Below are 16,810 nucleotides of genomic sequence, written 5' to 3' on the forward strand. Positions count from 1 at the left end.
AAAATTGTGTCGATTTTTCATAGACATTTCATTTTTGTTGTTTTTTCCAACCCAATCTTTTGCATTTGGGATCATATAGATCTTCCAACTCAGGCTAAGATCCCTTTGAAAACAATGAGAGTATGACCTGATAAAGGAGTGCAGAGACTTTCTTCCTTTTTACTATAAGCAAAGTTTCAGTATATCAGAGTTCCACTGTATTTTATCTACCTAAGCTACTTATATGGCCCCATTACCATAATACCCCACAGTCCTTAATGTATTTATCTTCACAACACCACAGTGAGGTAGGGAAATACTACTATCCCCATTTTTTAGATAGGGAACTGGGACAGACAGACAAAGGATAACATTTTCATAAGCACCTAAGTGACTTAGGAGCCTGCATCCTATTGATTCTCAATGAGACTTAGGCGCTCAAATGTTTAAGTCACCTTTGAAAATGTTACCCTAAGTTACTTATCCAAGCTCACACAGGAAGTCTATTGCGAAGGAGGGACTTGAACATGGATCTCCTAAATCCCTAATTACACAGTTTGTTCCGGTCTCTCCCCTCCCCAATTCTTTTCTTACATCCATAATACACATATATAAACCACACAGGTGACACAGCTGGCTCCTCTGCAATATAAACACAAAGTGACCTACATACTCACTTCAGTAGTGCGTCGTAGAGTTTCTTTCCAAATTTTTCTTTCACACATTGTGCGGTGTCCCTGGTAAATAAATATGAAACATGGGACATGTCAAGGGCAGGACCAGAACACACAGTGTTTCTGCTGGTGCTCTAACTTATGCAGGGGGACCCAGGATCAGGGGAGGCAGAAAGGGAGCTAAGGCCAATTCTCAGCCATACTGACTGTGATTTCAGCACAGCTAAGGATATGACCCACAGAGATTTTTCCAAGGCCAAAAATGAAGCCAGTGGTAAAACCAGGACTAGAAATTGGTAGTGCTTGTTTCCCAATCCCTTACTAGGACAAATAGACCTCGCTAATTCTCTGAAACAGAAAAACAGCACTGCAATGTCTTGGGTGGAAAAAGCAGTGAAATGGGACACTTTTCAAGATTGAGAAGTTTCAAATTTAACCTAACCTAGGGGAGAAAAGAGAGAGAGAGAAGGTTTGTTTTAAAATTCCCACCTGCAAGAGCCTTCAAAAACAAGGGATAGGACAAACCGTAGATAAGCTGCAAGCTGTTCCTCCTGATAAGTTGGTTTGAAAACCAGATAACTTCTTGGCAAACCTAGGCCAAGTTGAAAACTCATAATAAAATCTGCACCAGACAATTTTTACATCGTTTAACATTTTGTTGTAGCCCTTTTGCACACCAGTAAAAAGCTCCTTTAAGTACAACTTGCACTTAGCATATCCAGCCACTAGATGGCATTTCACAGAACATAAAGCACAGCTAAAAAGCACTGCACTCAAAACCCAGCAAATGCAGTGTAAAGTCATAAAATACTTCTATGGGACTTTTCCTGCCTTTTTGCTTTTTGCGCATTAGCGATGGGCCTGAGACAAAAAGTGTTATTGGAGCACCTTGAACCTTGGACAAATTGGATTTCAGCTCCCAAGCGTTGGTTGCCTCCTGGATTACAGTGGTTAGACTCCATATCCCACCAACACAAATCATAAAAAGCAAGGCAATAAGAAAGTAAGTCATCCACACTTCTTTGGATCCCCACTAAACAGCTCCCCTTGTCAGCCCCAACCACCTCCCTTCCACCTACATAATTTCACCTTCACTCTGAACAACCAGCCATTACCTCAAAACCCCTTTTATCTTTAATGGTTCTGAGCAAGCTTTTCAAAGGTGTTCATGGGAGCTGGGTGCACAGTTGCCCTTTTCTGCCTTTGGAAATTTCCCCCTAGATGTTTGTGTGCTCGGATATTTATGGTGTCATGGTAGCTAACTGCAAAATCTTAACAGTGACCTCAGAAGCTTTAAGGCAAAATAACTCCCCAAACACATGGAATGTGTGACAGACAGATGTGCTGATTACAGCTGGGCAAATTATTTTTTGGCAAATAGGAAATTAGCTGAAAAATGCATTTTTGGGTCACAAACTATTCATGAATTTGGATTGAATTCAGCAAATAGTTTCAGCTCAAAACAAAACTGGATTAAAAAAAAGAAGTCAAAACTGGTCAGCCATTTCAGAATTAAATGTTTTGACTTTTTGTTTTGAAATGTCATTTTGTTTAGGGAAATGAAGGGTTTTTTGGTTTTTTTTTAACAAAGGTGAAAAACACCCCAAAATGACCCCCAACAAATTTAAAACAAACAAAAAAATATCAGTTTAGGTTAGAACAAAACTGTTTGGTTTTTTTTAATACAGATTTTGTTTGTTTAATTCTCCAAACTGAAAAATCGATGATTTACTCAGCTCTAGTGCTTATCCATTGATATAAAAGCATCTAAGGTCACTAAAGTTGTGTTAAAAGCAAGCATGCTGAGGTTGCGGTATGAAAAAGGAGCACTGGATTGTATTACTGACAGTGTGGTAGGCAGTATGAAGGTGGAAAGGAATACACAAGTCTTTCTCCTTAACTTATTTCCCTGCTTTTAAAATTATAGGTGGATGGAGCATACCCTGCCACACTCTTAACTGGCAGTAAATGCAGTTTTTGTGTGCTATTAATATAGAGTTAGGGTGTTTTGACAAATTACACTGTGCGTAGTTCTGTTTGTGCTTTGTACTGGTGTGTACAAGTTAGCACTTGCCTCTGCTGGTGATATTTATACTGGGTTGGCTACACCAGTGCAAACCTCCAACATATAGATTTTTAGATTCCATGGCCAGAAGGGACCACTGAGATCATCTAGTCTGACCTGCTGTATAGCACAGGCCACAGACCTTCCCCAAACTAATTCCTAGAGCAGATCTTTTAGAAACACATCCACTCTTGATTTAAAAATGGTCAGTGATGGAAAATCCACTGTGACTGTGGGTAAATAGTTCCAATGGTTAATTAGTCTCACCATTAAAAAATGTACACCTTATTTCCAGTCTGAATTTGTCTAGCTTAACTCCTAGCCGTTGGATTGTGTTATATCTTTCTTTGCTAGAGTGAAGAGTCCATTATTAAATATTTGCTCCCCATGTAGATACTTCTAGACTGTAATCATGTCACCCCTGAACCTTCTCTTAACCAACATGGATGTGCTGTACCAGTTTTGAACCAGGGGAAGCTGTATTGATGCAAGCCTTGCATTACAGCGATATAATGTGTCTGCAGTGAGGATTTGCTTCAGTGTAGCTACATCAGTACAAATATCCTCAGTACAGACAGGCTTGGTGTCAGACTGTCCATGCTTGCTGCGAGGTATGTTTCTCTGCAGTGCAGTAAATATGTAAATGTATGTTGTTTGTGACCATTCAGAATTATACCGTCTTTAGAACACAGAGTTGAAGTTTTGTTGTTGGATTTAGCGTGGAGGTTGGCAACTTTTCAGAAGTGCTGTGCCGACTCTTCATTTATTCACTCTAATTTAAGGTTTCGCGTGCCAATAACACATTTTATCATTTTTAGAAGGCCTCTTTCTATAAGTCTATAATATATAACTAAACTATTGTTGTATGTAAAGTAAATAAGGCTTTTAAAATGTTTAAGAAGCTTCATTTAAAATTAAATTAAAATGCAGAGCCCCCCCAGACCGGTCGCCAGGACCCGGGCAGTGTGAGTGCCACTGAAAATCAGCTCACGTGCCGCCTTCAGCATGCGTTCCATAGGTTGTCTACCCCTGATTTGGCGTATGGGTGCTGGGTGGTGTTGGTGGTCTGTGCTATACAGGAGGTCAGACTAGAGGATCTGGTGGGCCCTTCTGGCCTTAAGCTCTATGACTCTGTGAAGTTACAACCTAGTGTTACTGGTCATCATTTTGTTTATGTCTGGAGTTGAAATGACATGTTTTCTCTACTTCATTCATTTTTACTATCACTCATTGTTACTAATGTTTATTTTTCATGTGTCTAAATTAAATCTTCTTAAGAATGAACACTATTAAACATGTAAATATGGAATGGGGCTATGGGGTGTTTGTGGAAGAGTGGGGAGGGCATCAAGCCAGGGAGGCTGCAGGGGCATTGGGGCCAAGGGTGTAGGAAGGGAATCTGTGCTCATCTAAACAGCAGGGGTCAGAGATTCAGCAGAGAACTCCACTGACCAGCACGGCTCTCCAGCCCCCATGCCAACACCTATACCTTCACATATTTTTTCCCTTCATGTCCATTCTACCCCTCATCCAGGCCCCACCCCCCATTCCCAGGAAGGTCTTGATCCTCCCCAGTAAGAGTCCCTGTTAGTCTGCTCACCTCTGGTCCATCAAACTGGGGTGACCTTCCAGCAAGCCACACAGGGTTAACCAGAAGTGGCAGTTCTGCTCCTGAGTCAACTCAATCTGTATGACCCCACTTCTCTGACCCTCTTTCAAAAGTGTCCCAGCCCTGAGCTGTTCTGAGAATGCATGTGAGTGTGAGATGTTTGGGAGTCATTGAGAATGCATTCCCTTAGCTAGAGGAAAGAAAAAGAGTAAGTCTGGCAGGAAACATTGCAAAAGGGGCGCTTTGAGCAGTTTTTCTTTTACAAAAGTTAGTAAATTTAAAAAAAAATTGCATGGAAAATTCAGTGGCTTCCTGCTAAATTTGGAGACTGAATTAAATCAATGTGTGAAAGAGAGGGGTTTTAGTTATCATTTAAGTGTCACTCTCAATGCATCCTTGACTGTGGAGTTTCTTTTGCTTCTACCCTATCAGTGGGCAGAGCCAAGTCTGATGGCCGCTTTTAATGTTTGGAAGAGTCTAGATGTGAAGTTTGTTATTTACTCCATCTGTAAAATGAGCTGAACCCCACTGAACATTGCAGAACACTGGATTCTGATCTGAATTTTGCAGCCTGGGGCCATTTCTAATGAATATTTGAAGTGAACTGGGAGAAAACCAAGAGAGCTGCGTGAGGAAAGCTAAATAAGACTCCAGCTGGATTCATGCCACAAGCTGCCTCTGAAACTCATTCAAATAGGATAGGCTGCTTATTTCACAGCACAGGAAGATGGGGCTTTATATCTCAGATCAGCCAACTTCTATCCCCTGATTACTGCCAACCTCTTTTGGCATTTAATCTCCATGGCATCCGTGATATCAGCTAGTGTTACAAGGTAATGCTGATGGCAGGTCCTTTTATCCAGCAGCTTAAGATGATGATTACTACAGTACTGCATATGGTTGCTCAAAGGCCGTTCACAGCTTGAGTACCTGCGAGCAGTGCAGGTACAATGCATGCTGTATGGTTTTAACTTGCTGAGCTGAGGTAGATGGGATCAGTTTATCCTGAGTTGCACTGGAAAATCAGTGACCACATACTGTAGCTACAACAGGCTCTTCCGTTCACCCCAGCCAAGCCCCAGTGTTTTCCCTTTGTATGTTTCTTTTTATTTAAACTTCCCTTTTTATTTTTTCTGAGAAACACAAGAGATCAAAATGCTTATTGTAAATGTGGCTGCTTCTCACGGTGCATAAAGTGTCCTACATCTGACCTTGAGAGAAATCCTGGCCTCACTGAAGTCAATTGCCAAACTCACATTGACCTCAAGGGGGCCAGGATTTCACTCTTCTACAGTGTTTCTAGTCACAGGACTGATGCTTTGCACAAGCAGTTCTTGTGAAAAACTACAAGTACAGCTCCCAGTAAGTTTCATGTATTCTTTTAAGAGGGAATAGCCTTCCACTGAATAAAGCATGGTGTCTTTGAGGCAACTGTTTTTAGAAGGATGACTGGAGAGAACGTGTCTTGGCTGCCCTTGATAAAGGTACACCTATGTGAAAACTGTGGCAGAGGAACAAATCTGATCTCTCTCTTTCATATATGGCCAGGAGTGGCAGATTTGTATAATTTTTGGTGGGGCACAGAACAGGTCCACGTCTTGTGTCCCCATCCCTGTCCCCCCCTCCCCTGCGCCTAAGGCTCTGGGAGGGAGTTTGGGTGCTGGGTGTGGGCTCTAGGCTGGGTCAGGGGTTGGGATGCAGGAGGGGGTTTGGATGCTGGGTGTGGGCTCTGGGAGGGAGTTTGGGTGCTGGGTATGGGCTCTGGGCTGGGACACAGGGTTGGGGTGTGGGAGGGAGTTTGGGTGTGGGCTCTGGGAAGGGGTTTGGGTGTGGGACTGGGCTGGGAATGAGGAGTTTAGGGTGCAGCAGGCAGGCTGCCCCAGGGCTGGGGCAGGGGGCCATCAAAGACTCCTCCCCCCAGCCCTCTCTCTTCTGGCAGCAGTGAGTTGTGGGGGAGGGGAAGGGGGTCCTTCCCTGGCACAACACTCACCCAAGCCCCCCCAGGCTGCTGTTCAGGAGGTCCAGCCAGGATAAGCCCCCCACTTGGAGTCGCCTGCTGGGGGGGGGGTCTTGCCATGTGCCTCCTCCCCTCCTCTCTCCACAGGCACAGCAGCTATCTCAGCCTGCCCCCAGCACAACTCCCTTGTAGCTGGCTGCAGCAGTGGCTGGTGAGGGAGCGCAGTGCGGAGCTGCAGGGAGCAGCCGCCCACTGCCCAGGGCGGGCAGGGACGCTCGGGGGAGGTAGATGGGGCCAGGGGAGAGACCCGGACCCAAACATTGATGAAGCAGGGGGGGGCCCGGGCCCTGAATTTGCTGGACCCCAGGCACCACAGGCCCATATATCTCGCCACCCCTGTACATGGCAACTACTAGATCAGTTCAGTGATCCCAAGGATACTACTTCTGTTACTATTGTGCACTTCGAGTATGAACTATTCAAGGATCTCAAAATAATTTACTAATATTAATGAACTGAGCCACCAAGCACCCCTTTGAGACACTACTAGTTCTCATTTCTTATATAGTGCCTTTCACCCATAGATTCATAGACTCTAGGACTGGAAGGGACCTTGAGAGGTCATCGAGTCCAGTCCCCTGACCTCATGGCAGGACCAAATACTGTCTAGACCATCCTGGATAGACATTTAGCTAACCTACTCTTAAGTATCTCCAGAGATGGAGATTCCACAACCTCCCTAGGCAATTTATTCCAGTGTTTAACCACCCTGACAGTTAGGAACTTTTTCCTAATGTCCAACCTAAATCTCCCTTGCTGCAGTTTAAGCCCATTGTTTCTTGTTCTATCATTAGAGGCTAAGGTGAACAAGTTTTCTCCCTCCTCCTGATGACACCCTTTTAGATACCTGAAAACTGCTATCATGTCCCCTCTCAGTCTTCTCTTTTCCAAACTAAACAAACCCAATTCTTTCAGCCTTCCTTCGTAGGTCATGTTCTCAAGACCTTTAATCATTCTTGTTGCTCTTCTCTGGACCCTCTCCAGTTTCTCCACATCTTTCTTGAAATGTGGTGCCCAGAACTGGACACAATACTCCAGTTGAGGCCTAACCAGCGCAGAGTAGAGCGGAAGAATGACTTCTCATGTCTTGCTCACAACACACCTGTTAAAGCATCCCAGAATCACGTTTGCTTTTTTTTGCAACAGCATCACTCATATTTAGCTTGTGGTCCACTATAACCCCTAGATCCCTTTCTGCCGTACTCCTTCCTAGACAGTCTCTTCCCATTCTGTATGTGTGAAACTGATTGTTCCTTCCTAAGTGGAGCACTTTGCATTTGTCTTTATTAAACTTCATCCGGTTTACCTCAGACCATTTCTCCAATTTGTCCAGATCATTTTGAATTATGACCCTGTCCTCCAAAGCAGTTGCAATCCCTCCCAGTTTGGTATCATCTGCAAACGTAATAAGCGTACTTTCTATGCCAATATCTAAGTTGTTGATGAAGGTATTGAACAGAGCAGGTCCCAAAACAGACCCCTGTGGAACCCCACTTGTTATACCTTTCCAGCAGGATTGGGAACCATTAATAACTACTCAGATATTATTCAGATATACTAGATATCAGAGTACTTTAGAAAGGTGGGAAGTATCATCACCATTTTACAAATGGGGAAATTGAGTCAGAGAAATCAAATGTTCAATGACTCAGAAACAAGAACAGAACCCAGGTTTTATGGCTCTTTGTCCCTTAATCCTAAAACCAGCTTTCTCAAATGTGCAGGTGAGGTTAGTTGGTTTAGCCACTTGTGAGAAATCCACTTTTAATTGTTTATTTCCCTTATCAAATAACAACTAGTCTATGAATGTGTTCAGTGAAACAGGTTTTGCATTCTTTGAGCCCAGTTCAATCTTGATATGACTCCACTGGTTTCACTGATGAATTTGGCCCTATGAGTTTAGAGGACTTGTCTGCATAAAACTACATAGCAAAGCCCATCTTTTCTCACCTGGAATAAAGGCGAAATTAAGGGGTTATTAGTTTGAGTGGCTGGAGGTTGAAGGCTAATTTTAGTGGGATGCCCCACCAGATACATGGTAGAGTGGCTTTAGTTTTTGAGCAGAGAATTTATTAACTGGGAAAACAGAAGAACTTAACTTCATATTAAAAATATTAGACTTCTAATTGTGTGTTTGAAATTTGGGGTAGTGGCCATAGCTCGGTGCAGGCTCTTAAGAAATAAATAATATCTGCTGTAGCATCATCCTGCATGAGTGGCCAATTCATGTTCCATATTTCATAATAAATGAACGGGAGTAATTAATTCCTTTTCCCTCAGTGACAGTTGTACTAGCAAAGTCCTGAGGAAGAAAGCTTGCCTTCTACTCTGAAGGGTAAGATACCCAAGATCTATGGATTGTGCTCATTTCACTCATGCAGTTAGCATTAAGAGTCTTGCTGGACATCAAAGGCAGGATGTGGTCCAAAGTGAGTATCAGAATCAGACACAAGACCCAGGGCTTGATTCTCCACTGTCAAAACCTTGTGCTGTCACTTACACCCATGTCAAGTGAGTGCAAAATGTGAACCTTCCAATCGGAATGCTAGTGTTTAACATTCCCTTTTACACGGGGTATAAATGGTGACAAGGGCAAAGCTATTGAGAATCAGGTTCCTTGTTAATAAACTAGAAAAAGGATGGGGAAATACTTGCCCTGATTTATTATCCTTATCTCCCTCTTCCCCACAAATGGACTCAGGTTACTTACTATCTTGTATTTAGCCAGAGGAAAAGTAATGAGCCTTATTCTCCACCAAAGCCATTTACTTATCCCTTCAATTCACCATTCAAGAGCAGTAATGAGGATGGTGATTACCATAGTTGCTTTCGTACCGCTTGGCCTTTCAGTGTTTCCACATTGAAATTGTTAGTCTTTGCTGGCATGATGAAGAACACGACGACTGTAACATCACTTCTGTGAACCTAAACAGAGGAAAGATGGAGGGAAAGCTTGCAATGTTAACAAGAAATCATTATGTAGAAACCGACAGATTCCAGAGAATACAGAAACCTTGTCCACACTGGGAATTAGCCATAGCAGATGGTCAGCAGAACCCATCACAATTTAACTAGGTTGTTCAAGAAGGCCCTGATCCTGCAATGAGGTCTGAGGGGGTGGACCCTGCCTTCAGTGTGGCTCCATGCAAGTGAAGGACTGTACTCAAACATCGCTCATTGCAGGACTGGAGCTAAAAGGGGTTACCAGGAAAGTCAAATACATTACTGAAGATCTACACTGTTATTTTTATTCTTCAACAAGGATTTCAAAAGATGTAGCTATAAAGCCAAACTGCAAAGATAAAAACCACACACAGTATTTCAAACTGTAATATTAAGTTACTGTGATAACAGCTAAGATGATTTAAACTGAAATAATTGTTTAAAAATCAAATGCAGTTTTTATCATGTGTCCCATTTCTTTGCACATTGCATTTCAATCAGCTCGATGAGTGTATCCCCAGCAGGCATGCAGCTAGCATAATTTTCTCCTACAGCTCTCCCAGCGCTTGTTGCAGCCAGCAGAAACTGCCATGGAAAATCTGGGCCTTTGTTTATAGTTGGTTTTTCTTGCTGGTTCTTTCTCCTGCCTTAGCACGATGATGTTTTTGCTTGCTTGTTTGTTTTTGGCGGGGGGGGGGGGGGGAAATGGATATTTACATAGAATAGAAACCCATTCTTTAAATTTTAATTTATAAAGCATCTCTATTAACATTAGGAGTTGTAAAAGCATTTCATTTAATTGCAGCACAACTACATTATGAACCTAACATATCCGACAGGTCCCTTTATGGAGTTACTGGCACCCTCTAGAAAATTTTGAAAGATGTTTAGAAAGAATATGTATTAGAAAAGGACATGAACCAAAACCTGGGATGCTCGCATCTTGGACATCAAGGAAGTTTGGTTCTGTATCCTGAAGACATAGTCGACAGATGTACATCCCTTGTCACTAGAATGGGCCAGAGTGGTTTCTCTTGGTGTAGCTGAGGAGGGTTTGTTCCACTATCCCAATCCATTAGCCACTTAAGAGAAGAGCTAGGTTACAGCAGATTTGAGCAGCCCTTTTGGGACCACTCCATGGCTGAAAATTGCTGGGGCACTGCACTACCAGCTTTTTCCCAGAATCCTTCCTATCTACCTGTGTACCAGAGGCATTGGGGCTGGCAGGTGGTATAAAACAAGCCGGCTTTATGCCAGATGTGGTTTTTCCCATGGCGGTGGGGGAGGGAATGCCTCTTCAGCCCTCTTCAGGGCAAATACAAGGTCCCTTTGTGCCATGACCTTAGCTGTTAGCAAGGATCTGTCCCAATGTATTATCTTCAACATTTCAACCAAGCTTTCAAACCATCACCAAAATGGTTCTGTAAAATGCCACATATATGTAGAGATCAGACACGCTACTGGACATCCATTTGAGAAGCATGTGAAGGGAAACATTCCTAGATTCACAAATAGCACAGATAGCTTGCTGCTCCCAATTGGATTATCCTCAGCAATAATTGCAGACCGGATGTTCTCCATGATTCTTGTCAGCAACACTTTTTGTTAATGTCATCATTAACTAGATACAATAATAGAACAGTGCAATGCATCACTTAAGCAATTCTTTCTCCTCTTCATTATGCAAGACATTAGCTGCAAACAGCATTAGTAAACCTTAGCTGGGTGAATGCCGCTAAAACATGGCTAATGTTATATCACATTTAACCACCACTATAATGTGACCTGTTGTGTTGGTGAACAGATAAGACGGTTACTCACCCGTAGTAACTGTTGTTCTTCGAGATGTGTTGCTCCTATCCATTCCAGTTAGGTGTGCGCACCGCGCGTGCACGGCTCTTCGGAAGATTTTTACCCTAGCAACTCCGGCGGGCCGGCTGGGCGCCCCCTGGAGTGGCGCCGCTATAGCGCAGGATATATACCCCAGCCGGCCCGTCCGCTCCTCAGTTCCTTCTTGCCGGCTACTCCGACAGTGGGGAAGGAGGGCGGGTCTGGAATGGATAGGAGCAACACATCTCGAAGAACAACAGTTACTACGGGTGAGTAACCGTCTTTTCTTCTTCGAGTGATTGCTCCTATGCATTCCAGTTAGGTGATTCCCAAGCCTTACCTAGGCGGTGGGGTCGGAGGTAGATGTCGCAGAATGCAAACTGCTAAGCCAAAGGCTGCATCAGCTCTGGACTGTTGGACCAAAGAGGCAATGGTCTGGATAGAGGACCAGGTAGTAGCACGACACATCCCCTGGAAGGGTATGTGAGCCAGGAAGGCAGCAGAGAAGCCTGAGCCCTGGTGGAATGTGCAGTAAGGTGGCGCTATGGAACATGGGCCAAAACACAGGAGGTGCGTATGCACAACATCATTGAAGATGAAATCCTCTAGGAGGAGACAGGTATGCCCTTCGTCCGGTATGCCGGTACGATGAAGGTTTTGGGGGCGTTACGAGAGGGCTCTGTCCGCTAGATATAGATTGCAGACGCCCTGCGGATGTCAAAGGAGGGCAATTGTTGCTCTCCACCGGAAGGAAGATATCCTGGTAGATATAAAAGGCCGACACCTCCTTAGGGAGGCAGGTCGGACGTGGTAATAACTGCCCTTGTCCTTGAGGAACACAGTATACCTTGGGCCTATTGTGAGAGTCTGAAGCTCGGAGACTCGTGTGGCCGCAGGAAAGGCTACAGGAAAACTGTCTTGCAGGACAGGTATATCAATGAGCATGTTGACACTGGCTCGAATAGGGCAGCCATAAAGCTGGTTAGAACCAGATTGAAAAGCCAGGTTTATGGCAGGGCCCCACTGGAGAGGGGGTGCATAAACGCTCCAAGCCCTGAGGAACCAGATGGAATGGAGCGGGATCTCGGCGGGAGAAACATTGCGCGTTTCGGAGCAGCATGAGAAACGCTTCCACTCGGCCAGATACTTGAACCGAATGGACGATTGTCCACCACCCCGGAGAATCTCGCAGAACCAAGGCCGAACAACGTAACTCGGATCGGTTTAACCACGCAGGAGCCCTGCTGTGAGGTGCCGGGATTACAAGACCGGGTGGTGAAGGTTGTCGTGATTCCGCGTCATGGGGTCTGTGCCAAGAGGGTTGCTACCGACAGGTGTAGCAACATGGTGTGCCAGTGCTGCCCAGGTTACACTGGAGCGATCCCGATCAGGGGCGCTCTGTCCCTGCGGAGTTTGAGCAGGACCTCGTGAACCAGCGGGGACAGTGGACAGCGTACGGCAGATGGCTGATCCACGGCCTCAGGAAACTCCTCCAAGACCGAGCCTGGGGAGAGGCCTTGGAACGAGGAGAGTTTCTCTCTCTCTTTCCGTTCTCGCGAGAGCGAGGAGGGCTATGCGGGGGAAGACCCACTTCTGGAAAACGGAATAGATAAAGACGGGAGGAAACCACCACTTGTGAGACAGGAAGGGTCTGCTGAGACGATCCGCCAGCTGAATCGCCTGGTACACAAGGCAGACTGCTCTCAGCTCTCGGACATTGATGTGGAAGGCCAGGTCTTGCGCTGACCGAAGGCCGTGAGTGCGAAACTACACCAGGTGCGCACCCAGCCGAGAGATGGGCTGTCTGTCATGAGGGACCCCGAGGGGTGAATGAAACAGCAACCCCGGATACACCGGGGAGGACGCCGACTCCCGGTTGAGGGAGCCTAGGCTGCTCGGGGGGAACGAGACGACCACGAGTATGCCACCTCTGCCCGGGTGGCACACCCAGGTGAGCCACGATTGAAGTGAACAGAGGCGAAGCCTGGTATGTTTGGCTGCAAACGTGTAGACAGCCATGTGACTCAGGAAACCGAGGCAAGAGCGAGCCCAAGTTGGCGGGAAGGTCCGTAGACCTTGTACAATTGTTACCCTCGCTTGAAACCAAGGCTGATGAAAGCAGGCTCTGGCGAGTCTGGAGTCCGGGGCGGTCCCAATGAATTCCTTTCCCTGTATGGGAATCAGAGTGAATTTTACTATTGATCATCAGGCCTAGACACAGGAATAGGTTCGTGTCGATGCCCATATGACTGGTACTTTGGGCCTGGGGGTTCTTCGAATGAGCCACTCGTCTAGACACGGGGAACGTGTATCAGACGGTGGTGAAGAAAGGTGGCGACTACAGCCATGCACCTTGAATACCCCTGGGCTGCATAGAGGCCAACCGGGAGGGCCGTATACTGGGAATAACGGTGGTAGGCCCCAAACCGAGGGTACCTTCTGTGTGGAAGAGAAAAGGCAATGTGAAAAACACGTGCCCTTCATATCGAGGGCGGCGTACCAGCCTCCGGGATCCCAGGATGGGATGACGGTCGCCCTGGGTACCATGCGGAACTCATCTGCATCGTGACTTGTTGAGTTCCTGCAGGCCTAGGATAGGTCTGAGACCTCCCTTCGCTTAGGGGAATAGGTTTCGCCCTTAGGTACCTCCTGTATAGCTCCGATGAGGAGGAGCGTCCGCACCTCTTGCCAGAGGAATCGCTCGTGAGAGGGGTCCTTAGGAGGGGCGAGGATGGGAAGGCTTTTGCCCCATTGGTGGTCAGAAGGACCCTAATTCTGGCTCCTTTGGGGTGCGGATTGATGGCCACGACCGTGTAAGCCACGCCTGCTGGCCATGTCCCGACCTTGTCAAGGCGTAGGGTAAGAGCGGAGGTTGGGGATGGAAACGTCGGCGCTGAATTACCGGCGTGTGCATGCTGAGAGAGAGCAAAGTGACCCTGCTGCCCTTTAGGTTCTGCAGCCTAGGGCCAGCGTTGTCAGAGAACAGGCCTGTGCCATTGAAGGGCAAGATCTGTATAGCGTGCTGCAGCTGCGAGAGAAGGCTCGATAACTGGAGCCCTGAAACGCGCCGCGTGGCAGCACCCGAGGCCAGAGTCATGGCAGCGGAGTCAGCTGCGTCCAACGAGGCCTGGCGGGAAGCTCTCTCCAGCTCCATCTTTTGCTGCAGGAGGACCTCGGGAGTTCCGAAGAACCGACTCTGAAAATTTGCCCACCGCCACCCACAGTAGCGGATAAGCAGGGCTTGCTGGTGCGCTACACGGAGGTGCAGGGCCCCCTCCGGGTACATCGTATGGCCCAGTAAGACCACATGCCCAGCCTCTTTGGATTTAGGGGCTGGTCGCATTTCGATCAGAGGAGGGCCGGAGGGGTATGTTCCTGCCCCCGCCTCATCTGGGGAGGAGGAAGAAGAAAGGCCCGGGACAAGCGGGTCCTGTGTGGGCTCGAGCTCCTGGACAACCTCCTGATCCGGTGGGATCTGGGAGCCCGGTGCCGAACCGGGGGTTGCTCTGTACCGGTCGGACGGGGACGACTAATTGTCACCTCTGGCCCCCAGAGCTCGGAGGGAATGGAGCGAGATGGGATCACCGGTACGCCTCTGGCGCGGTAGTACACCCACGGCGTCCAGAATGACCACTGATAGGTCTCCTGGAAGACCCTGGAGGGCACATCGGAAAACAGAGTGCTACGCATATGAAGTGTCCGCACGGGACGACACTGATGCGTGGCTGGATGGCCCTGGAGGAGCAGCAAGCTCTTGGTAGAGTCTCCGTCTGTAACTGACGTCGCTCGTTGCGGCACCGGGGATCGGTACCGGTAGACCGACCGGTACCGAGAACGGGACCTGCCACCGAAGCTGTGCCGGGCGGTCGACCGAGGGTGCGAGGCTCGATGACCAGGAGGGGCTACGAGTGTCCCGGTGCCTGGGGCTTGATCGGTGCTGAGTGTCCCGGACCGGCGAACGGGATGCTGACCGGTGCCGCGAGCACTACTGGTACCAACATGGAGAACGGTGCCGAGACCTAGATCGGTGACGGGACCGAGAACATCTGCGGGACCGCGACCCTGAACGGTGCCGCTGTGCAGTGCCGAGGTAGGGTGGCCTGATCAAGGCAGGCTTGCCCATCGACTATGCAACCCCCACCGGCGGTGCCGGGGGTTGAGGCAGCGTAGATGCTGTCGTTGCAATCAGCCCCCTCGCCATGGACACTGTCTCTGGCGTGGAGGGAACAGTGAGCTCGACCATAGCTGGCACCCCGGATGCAGCTTCATAGCGATCTCGACCATGGTCCGCACCGGGGAGTGTTCCAGCACCAGACTCGACGGCCTTTGCCTGGCCGGAGTTAATGGTGCGGGCATTGTCGGTGCCGCGGTAGACATCGGTGCCGGGCGATCCGATGGAGCATAGCGCTCGGCTGCGGAGCAGGCGGCTCGGACGCAGCTTCAGGGCGAGCTCGACCACGGTCCGTACCGGGGAGCTTTCCGGCACCGGACTCGACGGCTCTTGCCTGGCCGGAGTTAATGGTGCAGACATTGACGGTGCCGCGGCAGACATCGGTGCCGGCGGTCCCACTGAACATAGCGCTCGGCTGCGGAGCAGGCGGCTCGGACGCAGCTTCCTAGCGAGCTCGACCACGGTCCGTACCGGGGAGCTTACCAGCACCGGACTCGACGGCTCTTGCCTGGCCGGAGTTAACGGTGCGGATATTGTCGGTGCCGCGGCCGACATCGGTGCCGGGCGATCCGACGGAGCATAGCGCTCGGCTGCGGAGCAGGCGGCTCGGACGCAGCGTCAGAGCGAGCTCGACCACGGTCCGTACCGGGGAGCTTTCCAGCACCGGACTCAACGGCTCTTGCCTGGCCGGAGTAACTCTTCATCCTCCAGGAGAGAGGTCCATGCCGAGGGTACGTCAGCGACGGTGGTGCCAGGAGGCCTTGGCGGCACCGGCGGTCCGGTGCCGAGGGAGCGCGCCGTGAAAACGAACTAGCGGTCGGCGCCGAGAGCGGAGGAGCAAGAGCTGCCTCCCTCAGGAGCTGTTCAAACGAAAGCCCCGCTCCCCTTTGTTCACGGATTAAGGGCCTCACAAACGTGGCACTTATCTGTGAGGTAAGATCCCTCGAGGCACTTAGGAGAAGATCTCTTGTCGGCAGCGGCTTGTGGCCGGCCGAGCAGTAGAAAACGCTGTGGACCGGGCACCGGCCCCGGCCCCGGGTGAGGGATAGGGGATAAACCCCAACCCCTGTAAAATAAATACACTATACTATTCTACAAACAAACAGATTTAACTACCACTATAAACAGAACGAGAGAAAACTACGAGTAGCTAGGGAAGTGGAGGTCAGCTAAGCTGTGCTCCACTGTTCCAACGGCCGTCACGGGCGGAAAGAAGGAACTGAGGAGCGGACGGGCCGGCTGGGGTATATATCCTGCGCTATAGCGGCGCCACTCCAGGGGGCGCCCAGCCGGCCCGCCGGAGTTGCTAGGGTAAAAATCTTCCGAAGAGCCGTGCACGCACGGCGCGCACACCTAACTGGAATGCATAGGAGCAATCACTCGAAGAAGAACAAGTACTTCCTTTCAGTCCACTGATTTCAATGGCATAGGAACATAGGACTGGAAGGGACCTCCTGGGTCTCTGAGTCCAGCCCCAGCTAACACAGGAAACCCTCCCCGCCATATGTTAATGGATGATGGC

The 16,810-nt window shown here is 48.4% G+C and overlaps 1 protein-coding gene across 1 annotated transcript in view; it reads right to left on the reverse strand.

The window, feature by feature from the left end:
* Positions 1 to 16,810, reverse strand: part of GYS2 (glycogen synthase 2) — a 78,679-nt gene that overhangs the window by 14,913 nt on the left and 46,956 nt on the right. Inside the window, exons 8-9 of the mRNA XM_039509218.1 lie at positions 9,163 to 9,269; positions 657 to 716 (exon numbers count right to left, since the gene is read on the reverse strand). Of these exons, the coding sequence (XP_039365152.1) occupies positions 657 to 716; positions 9,163 to 9,269 (167 nt within the window). The remainder of the gene's footprint in view (positions 1 to 656; positions 717 to 9,162; positions 9,270 to 16,810) is intronic.

The sequence above is a fragment of the Mauremys reevesii genome, linkage group 1 (assembly GCF_016161935.1).
Source record: "Mauremys reevesii isolate NIE-2019 linkage group 1, ASM1616193v1, whole genome shotgun sequence".
Taxonomy (NCBI): domain Eukaryota; kingdom Metazoa; phylum Chordata; order Testudines; family Geoemydidae; genus Mauremys; species Mauremys reevesii.